At 28.1% G+C, this 13,764-nt stretch overlaps 2 protein-coding genes and 1 long non-coding RNA gene across 6 annotated transcripts in view; 2 read left to right on the top strand and 1 right to left on the bottom strand.

Annotated features, from left to right (window-relative positions):
* sff (BRSK family serine/threonine-protein kinase sugar-free frosting) overlaps positions 1-10,317 on the top strand; it is a 29,499-nt gene extending 19,182 nt beyond the window's left edge. For all 3 annotated transcript variants that reach the window (XM_029305939.2, XM_029305937.2, XM_029305938.2), the window contains one exon: positions 1-10,317. In XM_029305939.2, coding sequence (XP_029161772.1) covers positions 1-225 — 225 coding nt within the window. In that variant the 3' untranslated portion in view covers positions 226-10,317.
* LOC146721911 (uncharacterized) overlaps positions 10,201-13,764 on the bottom strand; it is a 4,560-nt gene continuing 996 nt past the window's right edge. Inside the window, exon 3 of the long non-coding RNA XR_014925451.1 lies at positions 10,201-11,326. This is a non-coding gene — a long non-coding RNA (uncharacterized LOC146721911). The remainder of the gene's footprint in view (positions 11,327-13,764) is intronic.
* Asator (tau-tubulin kinase asator) overlaps positions 11,268-13,764 on the top strand; it is a 21,707-nt gene continuing 19,210 nt past the window's right edge. The window contains exon 1 of one of the 2 annotated variants that reach the window (XM_085485945.1): positions 11,268-11,282. Coding sequence is in view for 1 of the 2 variants with exons in the window: in XM_029305949.2 (XP_029161782.1) it covers positions 11,412-11,419 (8 nt within the window). In the remaining variant the exon portion in view is untranslated. Of the gene's footprint in view, positions 11,283-11,325; positions 11,420-13,764 lie in introns of those variants that run through there. The other variant, XM_029305949.2, reaches the window with a different exon arrangement.

A 13,764-nucleotide genomic window follows, 5' to 3' on the forward strand; every position in this document is an offset into this window, starting at 1 on the left:
ATCGATTCGGACATCGAGTCGGACACGTCGGTGTTTGACGTGAAGTCACCGACTCGCGAAAACGGTCGAAGAAGCTCGACGTCGACGAATAATAACAATGCCCTGCCGAGCGACGCAACGTCCACGCCGGGCAGCTCCCCTAAAGCAGTGCGAAGTAATTCGGAGAGCCAGAACACGCCCGAGAAGAAATGTGTCACCACGATGAGTGGTAACAACATAGCGTGATACTATCAGAACCTTCGCTTCGAATTCCGATCGAGTCTGAAAAATTTATGGGACAGTGCTCAGAGATTCTGGTGAGGTTTCCTTCGACAAGAGGACGCTCCTTTGGAACGTCGTCTTGATAGAGAAATACAAAAAGCGTATGAACCGCATCTATACGCCGTAGAAGATTATGAAGTCTAAATATGAATTAATCTTTCCATCAGCAGTAATAGGGAGAAGATCAAGAGGCAACAATAAATGGGAATAGTGCAGTCATTTGTTATGTGAACGAAATTTCGAAACATCGAAATTTTTAGTGCGAATTCTACATTTATTTTCATTTTCAAAGTTCACACATATACTTGATTATATTTCGAGAAATACATGCGCGCGCGTGAATTTTCTTTGAACTTGGAATCTAAAAAAAATTACATACAGAAAAAGTTATTATATAGAATACAGTAATATTAAAAAGAATTGATATTATACTATTCAGTTCGTAAAATAAATAACTCTCCGAGAAAGATATATATTTCCAAATCGCCTCCAGATCGAACATCGTCATGAATCTCACGGAATCAGTGGCGTGTATTTAAATAAAAAAAGCCTACATAGTGCGACACATGAAGAATCATACGAAGAAAGGGATTCAGGAAATGAAGTGTAAAGTATATTATAAAGAAATGTGTTTGTTATAAATAACGAGACTTAAGTGCAATATAATATGACACATTGATATTGTTTTTTTTCACATTGGATATTATTGCAAAACATTTTTCTGTGCAATAATCGCTGATTTTTTCGTCTGTTAAGTTTATAAATAATGCTTTTGCATTTAGGCATGTTTTATTCGTTAGCTAGAAAAATTACAAACGCCGTTGCTCGGAATACATTATTGTTATTTCGATAAATTATAAATTATATATTATCCTGCAAATTATATATAATTTCTGTTTATTTATAATTTATTATTATAAAATGTGATATAATTTCTTGATCAAATTTTTAATCCTATTATATGAAAATCTCTTCTCAAAGCAATCCGACTAAATTTATATCGAATTTGCATTTCCACATCCATTTAGAAACATGAAATCATATGATCAAATGCAAAAAACGCGCCGAGAGATTTTTTCCACGCACGATGAACAAAAAGAGAGAAAGAGCAGGTTTCCATACATTAGAAAATATTAATAACAAATATAAGTACGTCAATAATAATATGCGGGAGAAAGAATAAATATATACATATATACATATATTATATATACAGGATGACACATCACCTGCTGACAGATTTTTGAGATCATTTTTCTTCAGCAAAAATATCGAGAGAGCTCATCATTTCTTGCAAAATTTCCAAATTTTTGTCATATACAGTCCTGTAAATAAACTTTTTAATTTAAAATTTCATTTAAATAAACTTCAAATTAACCAAAGAAATTAGTTTTGTTAATCTTTTAACTTTACAAAGTTAGTTTGCGAAAAATTCTTTTTTCGCAAATTGTTTAGAAGTTGGAAATGATTAATGCCTTAACATTTTTGCTGAGAAAAAATGGTCTCCATTTAATAAATTTGAAAATCTGTTATGAAAATGATATTCCGTGATTTTGAAACATTCTGTATATTTATAATATATATATAATTTTTCTCGTTCCTTGCAAAAAGAAAATTGACTCGATGAAGATATACTTGAAATCCATAATAAATCCACAATAAAACAATTAAAAAATGCGTTATTTAATATAAGTAGTATAGAAAAAGAAATAAACATATGTATGTGTACATACATATGTATATATGTATATATATAATATACGTATTTACTTGTACATGTATGTATGCATGTATAATATATGCACATATACAAAATGTGTTCTGCATGTTTGAAAGTGAAAAAGAATTGTTTAAAAGAACTATTAAACGAAACAAGAAGACTTTCAAAAAAATTTCTTTATTTTTTATATCAAATTATTTTTAAATTTTTTCAAAATTAATTTATCTATTTCAGATTTTAAGATTATATCAATTTTACATCAATCACTTTTTTTTTTTTGGAATATTTAATTTTATTTTTATTGTGTACAAACGAAGAAAAAAGTGAAATAATTATTAAATTTGATTAAAGTATTTTCAAGGCAAAATTCAAACATTACAGAAATGAAAAAACTGTTGAACAAACAAGCGCATCAAGATTTTGTATTATTATTTTATTTACAAATTATTGTTGGAAATATCCATTGTATACATAGTGTATGTATACAATGTATAGTGTATATGTATATTAATAGAAAAAGCAGTAAAAAATTTTGCACTTTCCCAAATCGAGAGTTAAGTATATAATTATAACGATTATTCTTAACACAAGACATATCTCGAGATTATCCCTATCGACTTCTTAGTGAGAAAAATGATATAGTAAGGTCTATACCGTAAATGCATGTTGAGCACTCTGTTTTTAAGTAAAGATTTATAGAAGGCTACATCGTGATAGATGTTCACGAAGAGAAGAGAAAAGGCTTGATATATAGAAAAATAAAACGGATGGAAAATAACGAGCGTTGAGCGCCCGAATATCTTGAAACTCATCGATTTTCGAGAATGCGATGTACATAGGTAGTTGGAAAAGATGATGTTCTTATCTGGGATATGCTAAATTAATATGATACTTCTTACTAGCATCGCGATCTTCGAGATTCTTATTAATTACAATTAGATTATATAATAATAATATGTATAGAACATTCACATGAATCAAAATTATGATTTTTTAGCGAGCATTTTGGCTTCTCCGGCATAGCTTCTCTTTTTAAATATTAATCTAAAATCTCTTATTACGATAAGGCGACTCGTTCCTATATTCAAATAAATAAATGTCTGTAGACTACTCTTTACAATCGATAAATAATGCAAAAGGAGAGAACTAGCGATCTTCATTTTCTATTGCAAATAGTACAATTTTGCGGCATTTTAAAAGCGCAGCGATGTTTCTCAGCTAAAGATAGACATGCATTATTAATACTCCGCCTCGTCAAGCAGATATATGTATTAGTATTGTAAACAAATTAGCAGGATGTATCGAAAATATTGTTACAGTGGAAAAACCGAGGATAAAATTTTATCAATTGTTAACTTTTAACTCATCTATTTAAAATTTTTATATTTTCCATCTTTATTTGAATAATGCATAAAACATTGAAAATTTAAACAATTTACAATTGAAAGAGTTATTGAAAAAATCATTTAAGTTTTATCTAGACACATTTGCATAACCGCATAATGCAGAGAGAAATTAATTAATCTAGTGTCTAATATGAACATTAATAACTTGTATTTTTTATATAGACGCGTGATTGGTTGAGTTTTTTGTGTATATATCGTGTATTATGCAATTAAACAAGTCTATATCCAAGTAGCAAATTGACGTCAAAGTGATGTTACTTTGACGTTTAATGACGTCACTTTGCTATTTGGATATAGACGTGCCTTTATTATTTATACGTCAATGCGCACATCCATTTATACACGAATAAATTGTAAATGTTTCCGTTCTTTTTTATCGCTTTCCGGAAATCAATTTCCAATTATTGCCTTTAATCGCCGTAGAAATAAATCATTAAATATTGTTAAAAAGAGAGCGAGTTTTAGCGGTAGTAGTTAAATATTAAACCACCAAGTTCGAATAACTTATGAGTTTATTACGTTATTCTAGTTGTATGATAATTATATCAGCAAGAAGTAATTAGAAAATAATTAACAATGCTATAATTCGAATATAAACGAGATTAATCCGCGATAAAAAAGATATTATTTTTTGCATATTATTCATAAATAGAATATTACAATCTAAAATCACTTTTAACGGTATAAATAAATTTCCCTGGTTTAATATTTTTTTTGTTCATGATTTGTCGAGTTTGATTATAAGTGAATCGTTTATTAATGTATGAAAATGAAAGTAATAGAGACAGCTAATGATTTAAGAAAGAATAAGAAAAAAATGAGAGATTCTCATTGCATAGAAGATGAATGTGGATTTAATATTTGAACATAAACATACACAAACAATGTAAATAATATGAATTAAATTAGTATAAGCTTGCAATTATTATATTTACTAATTGCGGTTAAATATAAACTTATATATATATAATATATAATAAGTATACTATAATAATGAAAAGTTGAAAAAGAGAGAGTGAAACAGGGAACGAAAATAAGGATTGATTAGAAAAAAGAGAGAGAAAAAGAATGTAAAACAATTACCGGCCATATATTTAAATTAAGATTTTATATTTTGCAAATTTGATTGTGAGCAAAGAGGATTAAAAGAGGGTAATAATAATCATCGGAGGAGTGTCCATTAATGTAAATAATTATCAAAACATTTTAAAATTCGTAGGAAATATATTTATAATAATTTTTTAAAATGACCCTAATTTTTAATTGGAAAAAATTATTAAGAAATCTGAAACGGCATTATTTGTACTAAATTACAACATTAATTTTGAAGATAAGGGTTTGCGACAAATTAAAAAAATACGTAGGTTTTTGAAAAAAATTTATAGCTTTTTAACACAAAAATTATCCCATTAAACAAATTGATCTATTTTTCTTAGCAGAAATAGTAATTTTAATAATCGAAAAAAATTATTTAATCGTCACTACTATTAAATTACTTTCACATATATGTTAAACAAATTATTTTTTAATATTCTTTTTCGATTCTGGGTACATTATTTTCGAAAAAGTAAATATTAAATTATATTTTTATATCTTTTTTAAAGATCATTTAGTCACGTTGTGTACGTTTTGAGAAATTAATTTTATTTAGTAATTTTTTGTATGCTAAAAAGCTTTGAGAACTACTTGAAAAAACCATTTTTTATTTTTTTGATAATATATCTTTCAAATTAATACCGTGTGATTCGGTACAAATATTTTTGTCTCAGATTTTTCAACAATTTTTCCTAATTTTGAGTTTTTAATCATTTTTTTATTATTAAATAATGTATTTTCTATGAATTTTAAGTTTTTTCAATTTTCTTTGAAATATTGTCATTTTTTCATCTTTGTTCATTTTTATCTTTTATTGTGCTCTATAAAAGAGTAAAAATTAATTTTATAAAAAAATCCATATGATAATTTGGTGGCGAATTGAATGATAGATCGATATTTTGCGAATATAGAACTTATAAAGGCGATTTTCGATCAAATATCTCATCGATAGCTATTATCGTATTAATGTCAAAACTAGTTTGCATTGCAGCTCAACTTTCTGCGTCCTTCTTTCTAATTACAATTAAAACCTACAATTAAAAAAAATAAATTTCGAAATTAAAAAGGACGCTCATTCGCTGCAAATAAATATATGTCTATTTTTTTTGACAATTAATCTTTTCAAGAAATTTTTTATTAAAAAATTTTTTTTACTTTTAATTGCGCTTCCCTGAAGCTTGCACTCGCCTTAATTACGACGCCTTAATTACCGCTTGTACTTGCAAAATTTTATTTACAAAGAGAAAAAAAGAATAAGAATACTCGCTATCTCTCTCGCGTATCTCTGACTTATTTTTCGATTCGCTTTTGCGAGAAATGCGCCACGATCTGTCGTACGAGAGCGAAAATATATTGTATATAATTAATCTTGTAACCGGAAATCAACGACGATGATGAATAAATAATGTACTTTTTTCCTAAAGATAGATAAATTGAGCTTATGCGATCAGATCGTGACAAAATGTTTCTCGTTGCAAAAAAGGCAGGCATTAAACAACAAATTCCCCCCAAAATATATCGTATTCTTAAGTTAATTATAAGCTAGATCGAATATATAAGAAATTTTTATACGATTTATAAGACCAGGTAAATTTTGCACATGATTGCAATTGATTGATTTATTAAGTGTTTCCTCATTGTTGGCGTTTCGTTAAATGTACATTTGTATTCCAGGTAGCAAGCGTACGTTATTTGGACGTCGATGACATCATTAGACGTTAAAATGACATCATTTTGACGTTTAATGACGTCAGTTTGCTATTTGGGATTCCTCGAAGCGTGTATTCTGTTGAATTTCACAAATTTCTCCAAGTAGCAAACTGACGTCGTTAAACGTCGAAGTGACGTCATTTTGTAAAACGTAAAAATGACACATGCTTGCTACTTGGGTCATTATGTTGAAAATTTGATGAATAATCGAGTGATATATAAGTCCTTTAGATCTTAAACAATTGCTTTTCAAGAGATTATTATCCCAGTAGCAGACTAACGCTATTAAACGTCAAAGTGATGTCACTTTGACGTTTAATGATGTCAGTTTGCTACTTGGGTCTTATATTTAATTGTGTTAAAATAATTTACGCAAAAAATAGAGAAATTTCTTTTTTTATCGGTTTTAAAGAAAATTAAATAAAGTGTTACAAACCAGGAATATGGATTCATCAGGATTCAAAGAAAAAGGCGATGTGCCTCGCGTCGATTTACCTATTGTAAGATATACGCTCTTATTAATTGTAAGTGAGAGAATCACATGTTATTATTATTATTATGCTTATATTGATATGCTTGCGCATATATATATAATATATTCAAAACTTCATCGTGCGTTTCGCACAATCTCTCGGCGCGACTAATTGCGCTTTTATATCGTGTGCATATATATTTATTACTTTATCACTTTTTTATTTCCTTATCGCTTTTGACCTTTTGTAATTGCGACAAACGAGGTCCAATTAGTTTTAGCAAGATTTAGTAAAAGCGGAGAAGAAAAAGAACATTCATCACACATATATGTATATTTATAGTCATCAAGATTAACCCAGATAAAGAGGAATGTTTGAGGGATGATATCTTTTTTTAGATATCCATCTAGAAAATTGCGATTGAGACAAATTACGATTAAAGTTATTGGAAAGAATGTCAGTTCCGGGACCTCTCAATTCAATAGATGTGTTTCATAAATTTTTTATCGAGAAAAAGAATGTCGATCACAAACTGATGCACGCAATAATTTTTGAGAGTTAAAAGAAAAATTTTTTAATATATTAAAATAAAAATTTTTTGACTAATTATTTTCAAAGATTTTTTATTAAATTTCTTAATATAACAAATTTTAATTTAATTAGAAATGGATTTGGATTAGGTTTAAAATTTTTCGAGGGTTGCAGGGGAAAGAGCTGAGCCTTTTATTTTTTCTTCCCCGATTTTACTTCAAATAAATATGTACATAACATATAAATTATTCCACCGAATATATTTTTTCTCAAATGTATATACAAATAGTATCATTAATTGTGAAATACGAAATTATTATGGTGGTTTGCGACATTTTTCTTCTGATAAAAAATTTCTATAAAAATGATGACGTATCAAATTGAAGTCCCGGAAATAATATGTAATTGTCAAGTCATTTTCGAAACAAAATGCTTCTTTTACAGTATATATCATATCACGCTTATTGGTTGCAAGTAATACATTGTTGATCGCATATTAATACGCAGCCCTCATCTCCCTATCATCGTTTAGGGAGAGATCCGATAGCTCACATTGCTAATTAGCCAATTGAATCCTAGGTCTCTCTGATTGGACAATCGTGGTCCAATACAAGACGTCCCAGACAGCCACAGTAATTATTATGACGTCATTTTAACGTCAAAAAATGACGTCTTTTTGACGTTTAATGACGTCAATTTGCTACCTGGGACATCATTTTGCCGCCAAAATAATGTAATTTGACGTCAAAATATCCCAAGTAGACAACTGACGTCATTAAACGTGAAAATGATGTCATTAAACGTTAAAATGACGTCATCGAACGTCAAAAAGATGTCATTTTGACGTTTATTAACGTCAGTTTGCTACTTGAAGTATTTTGACATCAAATTACACTATTTTGACGTTAAAATGACTACTTTTGCTATCTGGCATCGATGTGGATGTGTGCTAACGGGACTTTCCCATCGTTTATAGGTTACGTACAAAATTTAAATAGCATGCGAGAAGTCATATCAAGTTCCGCTGATAATCGAAGAGAATAAAAGTATATAGCTTTCTCACAGCGACAGGAATACCTTTCTCGAATTCAAATTTACAAAATAATGATTGTCATATTAATTGTGCATCATTAAAGCGGCAACGAATGAATCTCGCGACCAAGTCGAATAATAAAGGAGCAAAATTTTTTTGTCATATAAAATCAGCATCAACTTGAAGCTAATTTAAATTGAGTCAAATTTATTATTGTAATAAAAAGAATATAGTGTTTTTCGAATACGACTATTTTTTATATGAACAAAAATAAAATGTTGTGGGATAACTAAAAATAAAATGATCAGTTTCTCGAAATGTGTGCATAATAGAATTGGTTTCAATTACTTAAAAAAAAAAAAATTTTTAATCCAAAAATTGAATAATTATAAACATTATTCTCTTTTTCTGCATAATTATATCCACAATTCCAAATGGTATATTTTCTCTTACAATTATTATATAATAACATTTGAAATAGATTTTTCGTCAAATAACAAAACGATAAGAAAATGCCGCTAGACATAAAAATTGGGCAATATTTTAAATTTTCCTCGCATCTATGAGCTTCGATTTATAGTAATCACGCGTATGTAGTATGTGCTGAAAATATTTAGTGACGTCCAGATAAATTGACAATAACGGCTGTGTGAGTGAACAGTATTCTTTTCAGCAAAAATCTCTATATTCTAGCGTAAATCGCATCTCGCTTGATCTGCCTATTTAAATAATCGGACGACACCACATCACGTCCGATCGATTATAAAAGCGTATCCAACGCATACACATGCATCAATAATTTATATACTATCGGAATTACAATATAAACTTTTGGTCGATACAGCCTGCGCGGGCCAATAATTACACCGATCTCTGCTTCGAAATGCAAGAATATATCATTAATTTCTATTCACACTTTAATTGTAATTTCCCAAAAAAACATCTAGGAGCTGCGTTTTAGCATCTCATTATTATAAAACCACGTTTCGAGAAGATGTAATAATGAAGGGCTCATTATATATTATATACTTCACTCGAACACGTCGTACCAGATTCATGCAGTTTTAGCCTGAAGAAGAAAAAAAGCGCTGAAATTTGATGCATTCACAGTGAACTATTTTTTTACGAAGGATGAATCCTGCCCTTACGCGATTATATGCCGATACTGATTATAATAAGCGATGATCCACTGTGGATGATTAATAGATCCTCTTCACTACACGCGAATTACAAACGATATATATGTATACGTATTGTAATTTGAGTAATATATTTCACAGGTCGACGAAGTATAAGCAAACTAATACACAGAAAGGTATATACACGAATACAGAATATACATGCATATGCATACATATAGTTTTTAGCGATTATTCGCGTGTCATGAATTGTTCGAAAAAAAAAATAATAATAATAATTTTGTACAACGCAGCAATATCTTGCGTAATGCATAATTTCATAGGGATAATTATACAAAGTTAAATATGCGACGTACAAAATTCTGTTTTTTTCATTCGAAAAAAAATAAATAAATAAAATGATGCAGCTATATGCAGCGCAAAAATCCATATAAATCTATACATGCTTTTTGCGATATTAATTTGTCATACAATTTATCGCTGCATCAATATTTGCATAGTATATGTGTATATTATCGTTGCATGTATTATTTAAGTCTTATTTGTTGAATATATATATATATATATATATATATATATATATATATATTAATTCACGCGCTGCATTTACTTATTATTTATAACATCATACGCGCGCCATTTTTATTTAATACGGAGTGAATTGAGAATGATGTGTCTATAATTAATTTAGCGCGATATAATTATAATATTGATAGTCATTTGTTAAATACGCAATGACTATCCACATAAATTACTATGAGAATTATTATTATTATTATTATTATTATATTATTATTATTATAAAAATAAATCGTGCTTTTTCGGTAAACGAATAAAACACGAGAGGATGGAGAGATAAAAATTGTAACATATTTGTTGATGGCCAATATCAAATATGTATAAAAGTAATAATAATGCAACATTACCAAAATAAACAAATATTATTAAATTTGCTCGTTTTTTTTGTTAACCGACCATGTTGGATTAGACATTAAATATCCCATGTGGCAGACTAATGTCATTTTGACATTTAATGACGTCAGTTTGCTACCTTGGAGATCATTTTCAAAATAATGTAATTTGACGTCAAAATACCCCAAGTAGCAAACTGACGTCATTTTAATTTCTAATAACATTCTGATCTCTAATAACGTCATTAGACGTCAAAATGATGTAAACTTGCAGTTTTACTATCCTAACATCTCAAATAGTAAACTGACGCCTTTAAACGATAAAATGACGTCATTTTGACTTCTAATAACATTATTTTGACCTCTTATGACGTCATTCGACGTCAAAATGACGTATGTTTGCAGTTTTACTATCCTAACATCCCAAGTAGCAAACTGACGTCACTAAGCGTCAAAATGACGTCATTTTGACGTTTAATGACGTGCAGTTTGCTACCTGGAATGTTATCTCTGATGGTCCTACAGCATAATTATTTATATAAAATATATATCTATGTATACTTATATTCCGAAACTTCTTTTTTTAACAGGACACGTGTCGCTACGCGGTGAAACCAGGCGAAACTATTTCATTATATTAAGTTTCCACTATACGAACACAGCAAATAATACCTACAAAGAGCGGCTATCAACACAAAACAAGGTCCAAAGCGATATATCTTTTTCTCAATTTAATTTCTGACACAATCCAAACAAGGGATTCAGAATATATTAAATAGATTGTTTGAAATTGGACGAATAAATGAGACAAATTGACTGAGATGGAACCGACTTGATGAAATGAATCGGGACGAAAAGAAACACGGCGCGGCAAGGATGGAAGGGGATGAACAAATCGAGCGCAATCTTCATGGTCGCGATGCTGACTCGCCGGTCCGATGCCACAGAGCGAGGTGCTATTATAATTTCGTGTTCGGCTTGGTCATCATCGTCGAAAGTCGAAGTGAGTTTGTTAACCAGTTGAACGTTCCAACGATCGAACTCTCTCTATTTGCGAAATATACACGAAAAATCTCATTTAGTGTCCTCGCTCGGTTATATATTTCTTTTCCCGTTTGTTTTCGTCAAAATCATGAAATGGTATGTATGTATGTAAGGTGCACTTTCTAATTAATGTCATCGAACTTGTGCTGCGATTTCTTATTTTTATGTACAATTTTTATATACGCTATCTTTGTGTCTTTGTGTTGTGTGTTTAATTATTTTTGCTATTTTTAATTTGTGTGTATTAAAAATAGTTGTGTATTAAAATTAGTATATATATAAATACATGTATATATATATATATATATAATTGTATAATAATGTGTACACATTTTTATAAATGTTAATTGACGCAAAGCATACATTATAATTGTTTGTAAAAGCATGTGAAGTTGTACAAATGTATATTTTCTCTGAAGCATATATTTTCAAGAGATAACTAAGCCTTTTGTGTCAGAGTATAAAACTTAATTTTTTTAATTTTATTTCTTAGAATTGTATGTAAAATATTTAGTAATATTTTCAAAGATGAAGAAAATAATGTATTTTTTTCACACACGCTTTTTCAAATTGAAAAAAAGAGCTAATAAAAATTTGTTTTAAAACAAAATTGCAAATTTCTATGTTTAAAGATCAGAAGTTGTTCATAAAATAGTTTTCTTTTTCTTTCTTTTTGTGCTTAGTTGTCTTTTCTTGGTAAAATCTAAATGTAGCTAAAAGTTGAAAGTCATTTCTTCATACTTGCATGTTTTAATAATAAATTTGTAATTTTATCTGGCAAAATTTTTTTTTACTTTCTCAAATTTCTTTAATCATAGAATTATTTATATTTAAAAATTAAAAATTTTAATAACTTAAGCTTTAGGGATATAAAACAAGATAATTAAGAAATATATACAACTCTTAATACATGCTATATATAATGATATAATTGCAACTACCTATTTTAGTGTCGAGGTCTCTACCTGTAATACAATTTGTATCTCATCTCTAAGATACTATTATTAAAAACACTTAAAATAATTATTGCACCTGTAGCATGATATACTTTTTAAACAGCAACCATTGTCTTTGATATATAATAAATCAATTATCTTTTTTTCTTTCTTTATTTAATTTTCTCTTTTTCTATGTATATATAGATATGTGTGGGTATTTAGTACAATATAATAGTTTTATAAAATATTATAATTGCAAAAGCATATATACATTATATATATCTAAATATCTAAATATATAATAATAAATATATATACACTTTATAAAACTATATATATATATATATAAATATATATATATATATATATAGTAATTATATTATTAAATTATAATAGTTATATTTTAAATTTAAACATAACTATTAAATATATAAATTGTCCTCTTACAATGAATATATAATTACAGTATTATTATATAATATGAAAGAATATTTTATTCAATAAAATTTAAAAAAATAATATCAACATTTTCAATAATTTAGAAAATTGTATAAACTGATTACGAGTCAATGAAACATCCTATGTATTTATATAAAAATATGTATACAAATATCTAATATAAATAATAATAACACCTATATTTTATTTTGTTTATTTAGATTTAACAATTATTATTAAACAGTCTTTGTTATTGTTATATGCGGATATCCGCAACATTAGATTGTTGTTAGAGTTCACAAGAATGTGAAAAAATGTAAGAAAAATGGAAAAGTTCTCTGGCACAGAGGAAGATATGCTGCTCAGTGTATTATATACTGAGTGGGGTCGTTTAAAAATAGATGTTTAAACTTAAATTATGCCCTCTCTAGCAAAGGGAATCGCGAGCGAGCGGTCAAAATTTTATAAGCGCTTTATGTCTCGATATAACCGAAAGCATCGTAACAAGAATCAGACATATCAAATTGCATTTCCTTCTTTTATGAAGTTGAATTTAGATTTAGCAGACAAAAATAATAAATGACCGAATTTTTAGTTAGAAATTATTATACAATTCTGTGCGCACATACATACACTGAAAAAAATTGTTAATTTGACCAAACCTTTCAACTAAATTACTATCTTATTAATTAAACGTATATATTTATTATTCAAGTCAAATGTACATTTTGTTAGATTTAATACGTTTTATTTAATTTAAATATTTTTATATGTTCAATTAACAAAATATTATTTAGTTGAACGGTTAACAAATCTTTTCTTTCAGTGTACAAATGAAATATTATACGTATATCTTTTTGTTTGATTTCACTTATCTTATTTTACTCAAACACTTCCTTCATTCTCTAAAAATAGAGAGACAAGATAGAAACATGTGGTTGTTGTTTAACCCCTGCGTTTGATTCTTTCTAACTTATTATAATCAATATAAACTCCTTAGAAAGAAAGTACATATATATATACTTAAATATAAATATATATAATTATATATAAAATATGTCCCCT

The sequence above is a fragment of the Nylanderia fulva genome, unplaced genomic scaffold (assembly GCF_048542155.1).
Source record: "Nylanderia fulva isolate GAGA-0341 unplaced genomic scaffold, ASM4854215v1 Scaffold4, whole genome shotgun sequence".
In the NCBI taxonomy this organism is placed as follows: domain Eukaryota; kingdom Metazoa; phylum Arthropoda; class Insecta; order Hymenoptera; family Formicidae; genus Nylanderia; species Nylanderia fulva.